General features: G+C 37.7%; 1 protein-coding gene across 2 annotated transcripts in view; it reads left to right on the top strand.

The window, feature by feature from the left end:
• Positions 1 to 7,276, top strand: part of wnt7bb (wingless-type MMTV integration site family, member 7Bb) — a 28,741-nt gene extending 21,465 nt beyond the window's left edge. For both annotated transcript variants that reach the window (XM_046860098.1, XM_046860097.1), the window contains exons 3-4: positions 794 to 1,065; positions 3,864 to 7,276. In XM_046860098.1, the coding sequence (XP_046716054.1) occupies positions 794 to 1,065; positions 3,864 to 4,343 (752 nt within the window). In that variant the 3' untranslated portion in view covers positions 4,344 to 7,276. The remainder of the gene's footprint in view (positions 1 to 793; positions 1,066 to 3,863) is intronic.
• The last annotated feature ends 7,306 nt before the right edge of the window (positions 7,277 to 14,582 follow it).

Here is a 14,582-nt window from a genome sequence, read left to right as displayed (position 1 = left end):
TGTGTGTTTGTATGTATGTATGTAAGTGTGTATGGGTGACAATAGCATATAGAAAGAAAGTCTTCTACCCTGCGAAGACCACCGAACAAAGCTGTTTGCATAAATGTTTAGCCAAGCGCATGAAGAATATGTTATTAAAAAAAATCATAACCCATTACAGTAAGGTTGGATATGGGTGCTATATAGGTTTCTAATCCATTTAAAAATTAAAGCATTGTCAGAAGATAAGGTTTTACATTTGCATGCTACTTGCTTTAGGTACTTTATATACTTTGTGATCTATTTAATAGCATTAGCAGGAGCACAGGGTTCTGGTTGTCATACTGTATGTGTACCATTGGGAAAACTGTATTCATCTTCGGAGACAGAGAAGCATGTGGCCTTTTCTCTCTTTCATGTGGCCAGCATACAAGGTGCTTTGCTTGAGGAATTCAGCACTTTGGACAGCACCTGCACAACTTTTTTTTTTTTGCACTGTCAGTGTGCCATGGTTTTGTGCAGACTGTTTGTTAGACTGCAATGTTTTACATTTGAAAGAATTATGAGAAATTATTTAGAATATATATATATATATATATATATATATATATATATATATATATATATATATATATATATATATATATTAATTACTATAAATACCAATCATCTACCAATCATCCTAAACAAAACATGCATAGTACAGTTTAAGTTTTAGGTTTTAGACCCAATGCTTCTAGCTATTTTAATCTTCCTTTAGCATACAGTGTGAACGAGTGGAGCAGATATCACAGGCTAATCTCTTTTTCCCCAGGCAGCAAGGAGGCTGCATTCACCTACGCCATCACAGCTGCCGGAGTGGCCCATGCGGTGACGGCGGCATGTAGCCAAGGCAACATGAGCCATTGTGGCTGTGATCGTGAGAAACAAGGCTACACCAACCAAGAGGAGGGCTGGAAGTGGGGAGGTTGCTCCGCCGACATAAAACACGGCATCGAGTTCTCCCGGAGATTTGTGGACGCTCGGGAGATAAAAAAAAATGCCCGCCGACTGATGAACCTGCACAACAACGAAGCAGGGAGAAAGGTAGTCCTTATAATACACACTCTATTTGTATATGGTTTCAATTGTTTAGTCTCTAGGAATGCATACTGGCTTGAATTAAGATTTGGTCATGAGTGACCAGTAACCAATAGGTAATTATGATGCTTAAAACAATTCAAGATTGCTGATAATTTGCACAGGATATAAAGAGATGATTATGGTAAAGCTCAGGTTAGTATACCGTTTATTGTAGGTATTTGGGGGTGTAGTAGCTTAGTGGTTAAGACTTTGGACTTTGGATCTAAAGGTTGTGAGTTCAAATTCCAGACACACCAAGCTTCTACTCCTGGCCCCCTGAGCAGGGCCCTTAACCCCATAGCTGCTCAGTTATTTTAAAAAGATCAGTGTGAGTCACTCTGGATAAGGGTCTCTGCCAAATGCCATAAATGTAAATAAATAAGTGTGGGAAAGAGAGAAGAATAATCTGATAAAAACTTGATTTAAAATTTTTTATTTTTATGTCAGATGTCTTGTATCTGATGAGAGTTTGTTGCCACCCTCTGGTTTTTACCTTGTAGCTGTTGGTGGAGCAACTTTGATGCGGGATGCTCTCTGTGCTACACTGGCATAAGATGAGGATGAGTAGAGTCCAAGCTTCTCAATATAGAGACTGTAGTGACTCAGGAAGGCAGATAATATAATCAGGTCATCGCTGATGTGTACACCAAAGACAATGACCAAATTTTGGCAGAGCTATGATTATAAAAAAAAAAATACTTTGCATATCTACAGTATTTGCAGTTTTGTGTGAACATGAAGTACAAGAGGGGGATGTGTATATATCTTTGGAGGTGTATCATCTCTGTTCAGGATCAGTGTAAAGGAGCTTCACCATTAGCACTTGGAGTCTACTTTTGAAGAAGTTGCATGTAGAGATGTTCAGGACCCTGATCTTCATTATGAGGTTTGATAGGAATGATGGTGTTTAATGCCAACACATAACATTTATGCATCTCTGGATGCATGAGATCCTTGTGCATTATTATATGTTATGTTAGGTTTCGGTCGAACAAGTGTTTGAAGAGAATTCCATATGACTATGAAGCACACTAGGCAACTCCCCATACAACGGCGCGCAGGGTGCGATTTTGAAAAGCTTCGGCTGATAAGTAACAGTCAAAACATTTTTGACAGCTTGTTTTCCTTTAGCCAATTACTGTGCGCTTTCCCTCCACCATCTTGTGGCATCCTCCCCAATTCCAGCACTGGTTTGGCTTGGCTCTGCTCCCCTTGGCCATGTTTGTTTGTTATTAGTCATCCAAAAACATAAAATAACATGCACCCTAACAGCACAGCTCTTCTGCTTCAGAGTGCACTCTGGTGGCAAATGGATCTAATTAATAACGCAGCTCTTTATTGTGTGTGCTGGACGAGCCAGGCTGAGCGAAGTGGAGCGGAGCCCCGGCTGCGGTTGCCAGATGGAGCCCTGCCATTCACCCCCCACCACCCTTCTAGTTCATTGCATGGAATCATGAAGTGTAAAGTCAGTAACAGGATATTATTGTAAGGCTCTTTCTGCTGCCCTGAAAACACAGTATTCGCTTCAGTGCATCAATGTTTTTTCCCTATGCCTTTTTATAAAGAAGCCATCATTGTAATAGTTGAACGGTGGCATCACCAAGTAGGAGGGGAGGTTGGGAGGGTTTTCATTGACCATGTGACTCTGCAACGAAACAGGGGCTCTGCTGCTTCTCTGGAATTTCAATTGCTATCAGACGTGTGTGTGGTTTCAGCTTGCTTTGAAGAACTTCGGGCAAAACTGGTGTAGATCATCCGACTAAACGTAAAACGTACTCTCTCAAGTGCGTACAGCCGAGCTGCCATTAATGAAAAAGGACTAATGTGGAGTTAAAACTGTATAATCCATCTTGGATGGGTTTGGATATTAGTGAAAACAAGCTGAATAAAGATGTTTTTTGGAAGACGTTGAAAATTGTGGCTCAATGCAAACAATCTGTGCCAAAATATGGCGAGGTGATAGCTCAGCTTAAGGCATTGGACTCTGGATCGGAGGGTCGTAAGTTTAAATCCCAGCACCACCAAGCTGCCATTGCTGGGCCCTTGAGCAAGTCCCTTAACCCCCAACTGCGTAGTTTAAGTCACTCTGGATAAATAAAAGAAAATAAATAAATGTTTTACAGACTTGCTGTAAGAATTTATGCATACAGGTAGTGATGTTGGGAAAGCTGAATTACTCAGATAATTATATTATATATATATATATATATATATATAAAAAACAAAACAAAAGGAATACAAATATACTTAGTTTAAAGATGTGGTTGACTGAATGATCCACATTCTTGGTAAATGATAATCAAATTCTTGGTCTTCACCAAGGCAGAAGGATTAATACATGAATGTAATATGACTAAGTACATGTCTATAGTTTTATTTCTTTTATTTACACCTCTTTTCCGGTTATAATTATTATCAATAATTATTACCCTGATATTGTCAATAAAAATGAATTACTAATATAATGACTGTCAAAGGATTGGACAGATAGTCGTTCATCGTTTTTGAGAGACACGGGCATGTTCTTCGTGATCTTCGTGATCTTCTCCCAAGTTCCTTTTGCCAAAAATGTCTTTTTTTTAATCATCTGTCCACAAAACCTTCTTCCAGTCATTCATTGTCCATTGTAGTGTGCCTTATTATTGGCAGGTACTGTAAAATGAAACTATGGCACATGCTTAACAGAATCCCATCACATAAAATCCTGTTTAATGCTCTTCTCCAGAACGCTTTATCATAACTCCTGTCTCTTTTGTCCTCAGGTGCTGGAAGAGCGGATGAAGCTGGAGTGTAAATGCCACGGCGTGTCCGGCTCTTGCACCACGAAGACATGCTGGACCACCCTTCCAAAGTTCAGAGAAATAGGCTACGTCCTGAAGGACAAGTACAATAAAGCGGTCCACGTGGAGGTCGTCCGAGCCAGTAGACTACGCCAGCCTACTTTCCTCAAAGTGAAGAAAATCCACGGCTATCAAAAACCAGAGGAGACAGACTTGGTGTACATTGAGCGCTCACCGAACTACTGCGAGGAGGACGCTAAGACGGGCAGCGTAGGAACGCAGGGACGCTTATGCAACAGAACGTCTCCACATACAGACGGCTGCGACCTCATGTGCTGCGGCCGAGGCTACAACACTCACCAGTACACCAAGGTGTGGCAGTGTAACTGCAAGTTTCAGTGGTGCTGCTTTGTCAAATGCAACACCTGCAGCGAGAGGACGGAGGTTTTCACCTGCAAATGAACAATCGTGTATCGATCAGGACATGTACGAACCAATATGGTGGAAGAATTACTGACAGAGAGAAATTATTTTAAAGAAATATATATAAATATATATTAATACAAATTTCCCGAAACCTAATGGAAATTTGACAGTCTTCAGCTCTTCACAGCATCGTTTTGCACAGCAGAATGTTCATACTTGCTTTTCTCACAGAGGTTAAATCCTAACCTCACTACACACCAGTCCAGCTTTTCTTTTAACGAGTTTAAACTCTCAAAAGCTCATGCACTGATGTATCCATACTGACTCAAAGAATAAGGGCTACTTGATGCATGCTATGCCATGCCTGGGACAACGCATGCATTCTGGGGACTGTATTTTTTTCATTTAATATGATGCTGAGAAATCAAGGACCCAAAGGAGGCCATGAACATTTGGATATTAAGAAAAATCAAATAAGGATGGGCTGAGGTAACCACATTTATAATATAGGGCTAATACATCCTTAACTCTGTAATAAAAGAGAGGTTAGTACAGTCTGAAAAACTGAGTTTTGCTACATTAAACCTCCTACTGCCAACTGGAACTTGGTGGGATACAGTATGTTAGCTGTCCAGTCACACTGGAACTGTATGTTTGAACACTGAAAATGTTTATTTATGTAATAGTATCTAAGAAAAAAAAAAAAAAAAAAAAAGCGAAGCACTAACGGGTAGAAAATGTTCTTATTTTGTACTAAATGTAAATAAACAGAGAAAGATGGGGGAACAAAAAACTGTATAAACTCCTGACTGAAAGTGACTGACAGACTTCTCGAGAAAAAAAAAAGTCCTGAGACAAACTTCTATTTTCCTAACATGGTTCAACCCAAGAATAAGTGTGTCGTTTTCCGGAACCACTTTTCTTTTTTTTTTTAAAGACAATATAAATATTTAACATTGTGCTGTAGCTTAGGGTCAGAGTGCAGTGAGGTATGCACTAAAACTTTTGAACATTCCACTTTAAAAAATAAAATAAAAACCTTAGACAATAAATAAAACGCACTCCTTAATGACCTTTTCTCAATTTTCTGGATATGTTGCTGCACTGATCTTTTTTATTTCTAGAAACGAAATAAATTTGCATTTGACTGACTTTGAGATTTGATTGGATAAATACGTGGCCTAGTTTGCTTTTCAGAATCAGGATATTGATCCCCTATGGAAATTGTTTTTTTATTGTTTTAAATGTTTTATATTTTTTATATACAGTTACCTTTATGGCAAAAGTAACTGGATATATACACTATATGAGCAAAGTTTGTGGACACCTGACTAGAAGATTTATATGTCCCTTTTAAACATCCCATTCCACATTTAGTCCCCATTTGCTGGTATAATAACTTCCACTCTTCTGGGAAGATGTTCCACTAGATTTTGGAGTGTGCTTGTAGAGAGCTTTAGTCACAAGGGTGTTAATAAAGTGTGATGTACGTAAGGAGGCCCTGAGTGTAGTTGGAATTTCAATGAATCCAGAATATACTGTATCTGGTTTATTTATATATTTAGCCTTTATAGGTTTATGCCATTTTTTTATGCTAATAACATTCAGTGGTGAAGTATTTTTTACTGTATTAAAGTACATTTTAAAGGTATCTGTACTGTAACTTCAGGAAACCGACTTCACTACATTTTCATCTCATTTTTAACTCCACTACATTTCAGAAAAAAAATCATGACTTTCCTCACTACTTTGAAGTGAATGCATTCACTGTGTCGAATGAGAAATCTGTCAGAAGACCACAAGTGTATTGGTTCTGGTCAAGTGTGTGTGGAGTAAGTGTTCTCTCACTGTATGTCTGTAACTATAGAAAACTTTTCTGATGAAGGTCTGGTGTGCAGGTGAATGGCACACTGAACTGCGTCCGTTATTCACATAGAGTTCTTATAGATCAGTACTTTAATTTTTAAACTTAGGTCAATTCAAAAGACAGTAGTATTTACTGAAATTGGAATGTAAAAGGAGTGCATTAACTGTTCCTGAAGACATATTTAAACCTGGGATTTGTACTTTTCCTTAAGTGTAGAAATGGTGTGCTTCGGTCACCATTGATAACAATCATAATACAATAGTATACTACAGTAAAACCCTGTTGGTTTCCATGGTAATTTTATTTACTTTCGTTTTCCCAGCACCATCACTGATTTTCTTGGGAGACATTTTTCAAGATTTCTAGTGAAAATAAAATTTGCTCTTGAAATAGGGTTAAATTTTGCGAGCAAGATCGCTCGTATCTCCGTTTGCTCGTACTATTAGTTGCTCGTACAACAGGGTTTTACTGTATTAGTTTACTATTCAAAAAACAGTGAGGATCGAGGACCATTACCCTTTCCAGCTGTTATGTATTTCTAGTCAAAGTCGTCTACGTTGTTTCTCTTGGTAAAAACCTGCTTTCCACAGTCATGAATTGAGACCCTATTTGGGATTGTTCCCCTAAACAAGGCAATAATATTCATAATGCAAGAAAGTTGTGCCAATTCTTGTACACTGAGAAAAGTCCCTTATTCTCCAGATGTTCCAACCACCTCTAAATACGACCACTGGCCATGTGGATGAAACATAAATCATTAAAAAACATGAAAACACAATAAATCTGTCTAACTTGCTGACTTGGACCTTATTTTGTACACACCACATGGTCATAATAACTTGTGGTCACATCCCTTGATTATGGTATGCATGATAGTTATCTCTGGCAGGAAAAAACAAAAAATCAGGAGCCCATCTTTTACTGAGCTGTTGGATGGGAAGGATGGGAGTTCTACCATTTCAAAGGTGTTGTGTAATTCTTTGACAGAATGTAATTTTAAGGTGTTGTATGAATGCTGAAATCTATCTTTGTTAGGATTCCAGTGGGCACAAGGAAAAAAAATAAATAGGAAAAAGGCTTGGCAAATAAATATTTTAATGAAGTCCCTCAGAATATATTTTTATTATTTTATTTATTTATATTTTACTTTATTGATCCCACATGGAAATTGTTATTTCTTCACATATCTCAGCGATGTTTGGATGCAGGGGTCAGAGTGCAGGGTCAGCCATGATGCTGCACCCCTTGAGCACAGAGGGTTATGGGCCTTGAGAGCAGATTGGCGATATCGGTGGTTGAACCCCCCACCTATATATAGTAGGTGGGGGGGGTTCAACCACCGATATCGCCAATTTGCTCTCAAGGCCCATAACCCCATAATAATATATATATAGTAGGTGGGGGGTTCAACGACCGATTATGGCTTCATAATGGCACTCGTCAGTGGGTGGGATATTATAATTAGGCAGCACGTGAACATTTTGTCCTTAAATTTGATGTGTTGGAAGTAGAAAGAAATGTGATTGAGTGAGTTTATCAAGGTCCAAATTGTGATGTCTAGATGACAGAGCATCTCCAAAACTACAGCTCTTGTGGCATGTTTCTGGTCTGCAGTGGTCAGTATCTATCAAAAGTGGTCCAAGAAAGGAACAGTGGTGACCCCGCGACAGGGTCATGGGTGACCAAGGTTTATTGATGCACGTGTGGAGAGAAACTGGCCCGTGTGGTCCAATCCAACAGACGAGCTCCTATAGCTCAAATTGCTGAAGAATTTAATGCTGTTAATGCTTGACAGGTCAGGACTGTTTTGGCAGCAATATATATATATATATATATATATATATATATATATATATATATATATATATATATATATATATATATATATATATATACACAGTATATACAGCCTAAAGGTCAACACTTTCTTTTCTCCACATCATATGACACATGGGACCGCCCTGAATATAATCTCCTCTTAAAATTACGTTTTGCAGCTTATTAACTTAGCATTCAAGTCAAACTGTTCAAACTGGCATCAAAGAGAGTCTTATCCTTTCTACATGATTGATATTACTCATAAGGATTGCTGCATTTATTAGGCCTGTATTCCTGTTTCTGCACTGATTATACTGATAGGCCAAAAAGACTAAGATTACATACAGTTACAGCTGGTCATGCACCCTTGGTAATTTAATATTAGATGTATTTTAATATACAGTGTATGTATTTTCAAGTAAAGAGAAGTAAGCATGTTTGCCTTTACATATTATGCCATCCATATACTTTATTTTGTCCAAGAGATAATGATGGTTCAGGTCAAAGACTCACAGGCTTGAAGCTTTAAGAGATTAGGATCTGAAAACTTTTTTAAGGTTGTTCATGTCATTTTAATAGAAATGCAATGATTTATAAACACTTAAAACTCTATAATTCAGCTAGCCAAGGTTCATCCAAAGGATAGCTTCTGAAGGAATAATAATAGAAAGCAATAAAGCATATCAAATAATTACCCCCCAAAAACCAAAAAAAAAAAAAAAATTAAAATTTATATATATATATATATATATATATATATATATATATATATATATATATATATAAAGTATTACTATTTTTTAATTTTTTAATTTTAAATTTTTTTTTTTAAACTCGCCAGTATCTGGTTTTACAGATAAGCAGCAACACAGAATTAAGATTAGATTTGCCATAAAGGATTTTGACAAAAAACATTTTAAACATTAAAATAATATGAAAGACGAAAAAAAAAAGTACCCTGCTGCATGTATTCACTTCTAAAGCACTTTATGCCAAGTTGTCAGGATCATTAGTTAATCATGAGTTTTATGCTGATAGCTAATGCCAGGTCAGTGGTCATTTATCTGCAGTGTGGTTTTAGAGCAGGATTACACCGGTCAAGCAGAAAGCTTACAGGAAGCTGGGATTTATACTGTATTCTCTAATAAGTGATACTGTGACATTCACAGTCTTTTCAATGAATGAATTTAGAAGAGAGATTAATCTTTAGTTTTTGTGCTGTGACACTTTTGAGAAGCCTGAAATAAATAGGGTCAAAAGCTCTTTTGAACCTTGAATCATGGTTCTAATGCCCTGGCTTTAACACTCTGATTAATCTGAGAAACTGGGCTCAGATCCGTGTTCCTTTTCAATAGCTTCATGGGTGGTTGGACTAAACAACATGAGCAAGACAATCTGTTAACGTCTGCCAGTAGTTTCCAAGTGAGATAATTCTAATCGGAAGCCCAGAATACATTTAGCAGGCAGTAAACAGGTAAAATTTGAGTAACTGGGAGGTCTTTAATTGTGAAAAGTGCAAGATGAATAGTCAACCGGCTGCCAACTGTCACTTAGCTCCCATAACTAACTTTTGGAGGCCAAGAACAAGAGAGGAAAATACAAACCAGGATTCTAGATGCTGTTGATAAAATCCTTCCCTGTTTCCTGTGGTGATTTGGCTCATTGGTATCGAAAGAGTTGCCCATGGTTTGACCCGTCTGTGCTCTCTCTCATCCTCACACAAAGTCCTTCTTTCAGGCTTTCAGGAAATGGGCCTCATCAGTCTGCTTCAATGAAGCTCTGGCAGTGTCGTTGAAGCCAGTTGCCAGGCATCAGGCAGACAGCGGGGCATAGATGCTGTGAGTGTATGGGCAAAGGAAAGTTTTTGTAGTCGTAGAAAAGGTTGACCGAGTTCACATTTGCTTGACGTATCCAAACACTTATTTAAGATAAGAATACGTTGTAGGGGTGTTTGTCTTGGGCATAAACTGAATGAATATAATCAGGTGACGTGGTCAATAGCATGTCAATTGGTGCCTTTGAGTGCAGTAATTACGATTATCATAGAATTATCAGGAATACAGGGTTTTTCACTATTCACCATGACAAGTGAACATAGTATTCTGTATTACAATATCAAAAAATATATAATAATATAGTAGTAATATTATAGCAATATTATATTTTACTAGTAATTATAGAAAAATAGTATTATAGTATGGTATTTGGGATGCCGGTATCACAGGTTTCAATTACATCTCTCACTCTCAGTGTTTCAGGCACTGCTTTCCAAATACTTTTCCAAGGTCGCACACATAAAGCACGATAACACGACCAAGCAACACATTTTGTGGCACTCAAAAGCGGAACAGCAAATCTCCTGGTAATCTGAACGAGACCCACAGCCTTCAAACAAGCTGTGTTTTGCTCTCTGTGGAGATAATACACAGCTGTGAGGGGGAGACTTGCGAGAGTGGTGAAAAATAAATTACAGCAAAAAAAAAAAGGAAAAAAAAATGAGGAGGGAGTGATGGGTGAAGTCTAAGAAGTCAAGGGGTCTTTTCAGCTGACAAGTGAAATTTACCAGAGTGGTAAAGAAAGCGGCGCTGTCCTCCACTCACTGCCAAATCTGTTTCAGAGCTGCTAAAGCCTTTACCTCAGTGTGTGAAGAGGAACTGGGAAGCAGTGCATCTCTTATACGGTTTCTGGGTTTTGTTTTCTGAACATATTGGCATGAAATTGAGTGATGACTTACGAAGCGAGGGCAGAATTTCATCTGACTTACAATGTTTCACAAAGAAAAGGATTTGAAACTTGTTATCGGTTGCAGTTTAATATAGATTTAGAAAATTATAGTTGAATTTATAATTATCTACTAAATCACTGAAAAAGTGATTTGGAACGTACTTGTATTTCTGAATACTACAGCAATTCATCATCCAACTGCATCCATGTCAGACTGACTTCCCCAAATGTAACTGTTTAAAAAGTCCTTTGGGGTAAGTCTGGGAAATTACCAATTGCAGTTGTTTTCAATTGTCATGCAAATGTCACAAAAAGATATGCATCCCTAAGTTGTCCCATATGTGTCTGATACAGGATTCTTGCTTCTAAACAGTTCTGGGTGTCCTTTGTTGTGTTTTTCGTTTCATGATTGCCAAATGTTAGTCTAGGCAGGCCAGTTCACCACACATTACACCACACACACTATTCTACTACGAATTCATGCTATTGCAATAGATGCAGTATTAAGTTGCATTGTCTTGCTCAAAAATGCAAGACCTTCCCTGAAAAGAAAAATGTGTTGCTCTAAGACCTGTATATGCCCTTCAGCATTGATAGAGCCTTTCTGAAAGTGCAAGCTGATTATTACACAGGCACTAATGTACTCCCATACATCAGAGATGCGGCTTTTTAAACTGAACGCTGATAACAAGCCAGACGGTCCCTCTCCTCTTTAGTCCGGAGGATGTGGTGTCCATGGTTTCCAAAAAGAAAATAACATTTTAATTTGTCTGACCACAGAAAAGTTTTCCAATTTGCCTTTACCATGCTTACACATGCCTTCTTCTTTGCATGATCAAGTTTTAACCTGCATTTGTGGATAATATGGCAAATTGTGTTCACAGACAATAGTTTCTGGAGGTGTTAATTAGCCCATGCAGGGATTTCCATTACAGAATCATGACTGTTCCGACATGACATGAACATCCAATTGCGATTTTCACCCTTGTCTATTGTTCACAAAGATTTCTCCAGAATCTTTTAAACTTTTAATCATATTATGTACTGTAAATAAGCAAATATTCAACTGTTTTTCAAGTTTATGTTGGGAAACATTATTCTGAAATTGTTCCACAATTTGTAGACACATTCTTGCACAAATTGGTGAACCTCTGCCCATCTTTACTTCTGAGACACTCTGCCTCTCTGAGATACACAATCTGTACCCAATTATCTTACTGACCTGCTGCTAACTAGTAGCAATATGTTTCTTCAACTGTTTATTTTTTAATAACTTCCTTAATTACTTACTTACTTAGTTTTTTGTTTCCCGATCCAAACTTTTTTTTATCTGTGTTGCGTCCATTAAATTCAAAATGACATAATTTTTCCCTTAAAATCGTACATGTACTCAGATTAAACTTTTGATATGTTTTTTTTGTGTTCTATTGTGAATAAAATATGGGTTCATGTAATTTACAATCAATGCATTCTGTTTTTATTTACATTTCACACTGTGTCCGAACTTTTTTGGTAAAAATAAACATAAATAAATTAGTAAATATTATTATTATTATTATTATTATTATTATGATTATTGTTATTATTAATATAACGTGTGTTTTTCCAGCCTTTAGTCAATACGTTTCATCGTAATTTTTTTTTAAGCTGTAGTATTTTCAGGATGTTGTTTTGAGCTCAAATATGAACAAAAGTGACACCTCAAGTTTCGTCTTTCCCCACATTCCCACAGTGGCATTGTTCAATACGTCCAAGAATTTAACCCAGCCTTGAGCCACAGTATGCAAAGCCCTGTAGCCTGGAAACAAATGCAAAGCTTTGTCTGGAAATTGTGTCTCTCATGATCCTCGTTGTTTTGACTGCTTGTCTCATTTAAAGTCTATCATTTCGAGGTTCCATATCATCTGTTTAATATTAGCGGTAAGGAACACATAGTCGTTCAAAGGCAAAGGACGGGTGACATCATGCGTGGTACGATGGTCGGGAATGAAGCACGCATGGTAAATGGATAGGAGGAGGGTAGGAAGAAAGAGGGATGAAAATAATATAAAAGAGCAACCTGAATGTCCCCACAAGTTTACACATACAAACATATTTACATGTACAGAACATTTCATTATTTAAAGCAAACAGATGTTTATTACAGGCCATTTAAACTTCGGATAATCGTTCCTTGAAATTTCTTTAACATCTCTCCTTCTTACGTCTGCTGGTGCATTTGGACAAACAATCTCAAGCAGATAACTGCAACTATCCATTATGGCTTGTTGGAACTCATTTCCACTACTGGGAAATAATAGATTTATTGCAAGCACTCCCTGGTGAGAACGTTTAATAACTATGCTTTAATAACTAGCTGTTCTCGTGCATAACAGCAAAGCATAAATAACGTTGAATAAGCAGATATATTGCAGGGAATATATATGTACAAGGCGAAGGACAGGAGAGACAATAGAACAGTAAAGAATTGCTCTCAACTTGGCCAATGTGTCTATTTATGTTGGCTGGGTTGGGCTAGCAGTACTTGCAAAACTCAAGTGGGGTTAATGTGTGTGTGTGTGTGTGTGTGTGTGTGTGTGTGTGTGTGTTGCCTCCCTCCAACCTCACACCACGACTAGCATCAGCAGTCTGAGAGGGTGGGATTGTAAAAAAGGGCCAGAGGAAGAGGCTAGTGTGTGTGTCTGGGTTTGTGCGGTTGGGTTTGCATATATCTTTGGTGTCTTATGCAATATGTGTGTGTGTGTGTGTGTGTGTGTGTGTGTGTGTGTCTTTGCCTGCCTGTTGTAAAATTGTTTTCTGTTGGTCTCTAAGAAACCTGTATATAAGAATACCGGTGTGTGTTACTTGTGTGTGTATATGTGTGTGTGTGTGTGTGTGTGTGTGTGTGTGTGTGTGGGTGTGTGGGTGGGTGTGGGTTTGTGCCCATGTATTTCTGTACGAGAAATTTTCGAGGACGGCCCACACACGTCCGGATCCCACAGCTACCCCGGACTCACCCTCCCCTTTCTGCAATCAGACTATAATATAGTGAGAAACTTTCACGATGTTTTCCCGTTTTATGATTTCTGTCTCTTAGAGACAGAGCGAGTCCAAATGTCTCAAAAGATAATAACTACTGCTCTGTCCATTAGAAATAAAAATGGAAAACATTGCATGGCTAAGAAGATACATTTGAATGACTTTAGATTCAATGAAATAGTTTTAATAATAATTTGAAAATTCATAGAACCATGTTAGAATGCCAATAAAATGGCATATAAATGTGATAAAGGATGCCTTGAACTACATTGTATAAAAGGAAATATTGGGACACAACTAAATAGGATGTATATGTACAATTGGAGGCACACAATTGTCTTTGGATGCGGAAATACAAGACTCAAAATCAGTTCCAGCGTGACAATGCCTCTATGCACAAAGCTCCATGAAGATATGATTTCTATGGTTTGGGGTGGAAGATATTAAAGCTCTGACCTCAACCAAACCAAACTGAACACCTTTGAAATAATTGGAACTTTGACTGCACCCCAGGCCTCCTCATATCACCTACATCAGTTCCTGACTTCACTAACACACACTTGTGGCTAAATGAGCACAAATCTCCAAAAGCACACTCCAAAACTAGTGGAACATCTTTCCAAAAATGTGGAGATTATTATAACAGGAAATGGTGACTGAATATGGAATAGGGTGTTCAAAAGCACATTCCAATTGTATAATCATTTGTCTATAAAAGTTTGCCATTATAGAGTTGTTTAGTGAGGTTTAGTTCACATTAGTGTGCTTGGAAACAAGCTAGATTTAGAGTAAGCCAAATGGTACTGGGGTTTTAGTAACTTGATATGTTGGATAGCTTGCTAGGTACA

The sequence above is a fragment of the Silurus meridionalis genome, chromosome 10, assembly GCF_014805685.1.
Source record: "Silurus meridionalis isolate SWU-2019-XX chromosome 10, ASM1480568v1, whole genome shotgun sequence".
Lineage (NCBI taxonomy): Eukaryota > Metazoa > Chordata > Actinopteri > Siluriformes > Siluridae > Silurus > Silurus meridionalis.
Note: the sequence above shows the minus strand (reverse complement) of the source record. Positions and strands in the feature narration are given on the sequence as shown.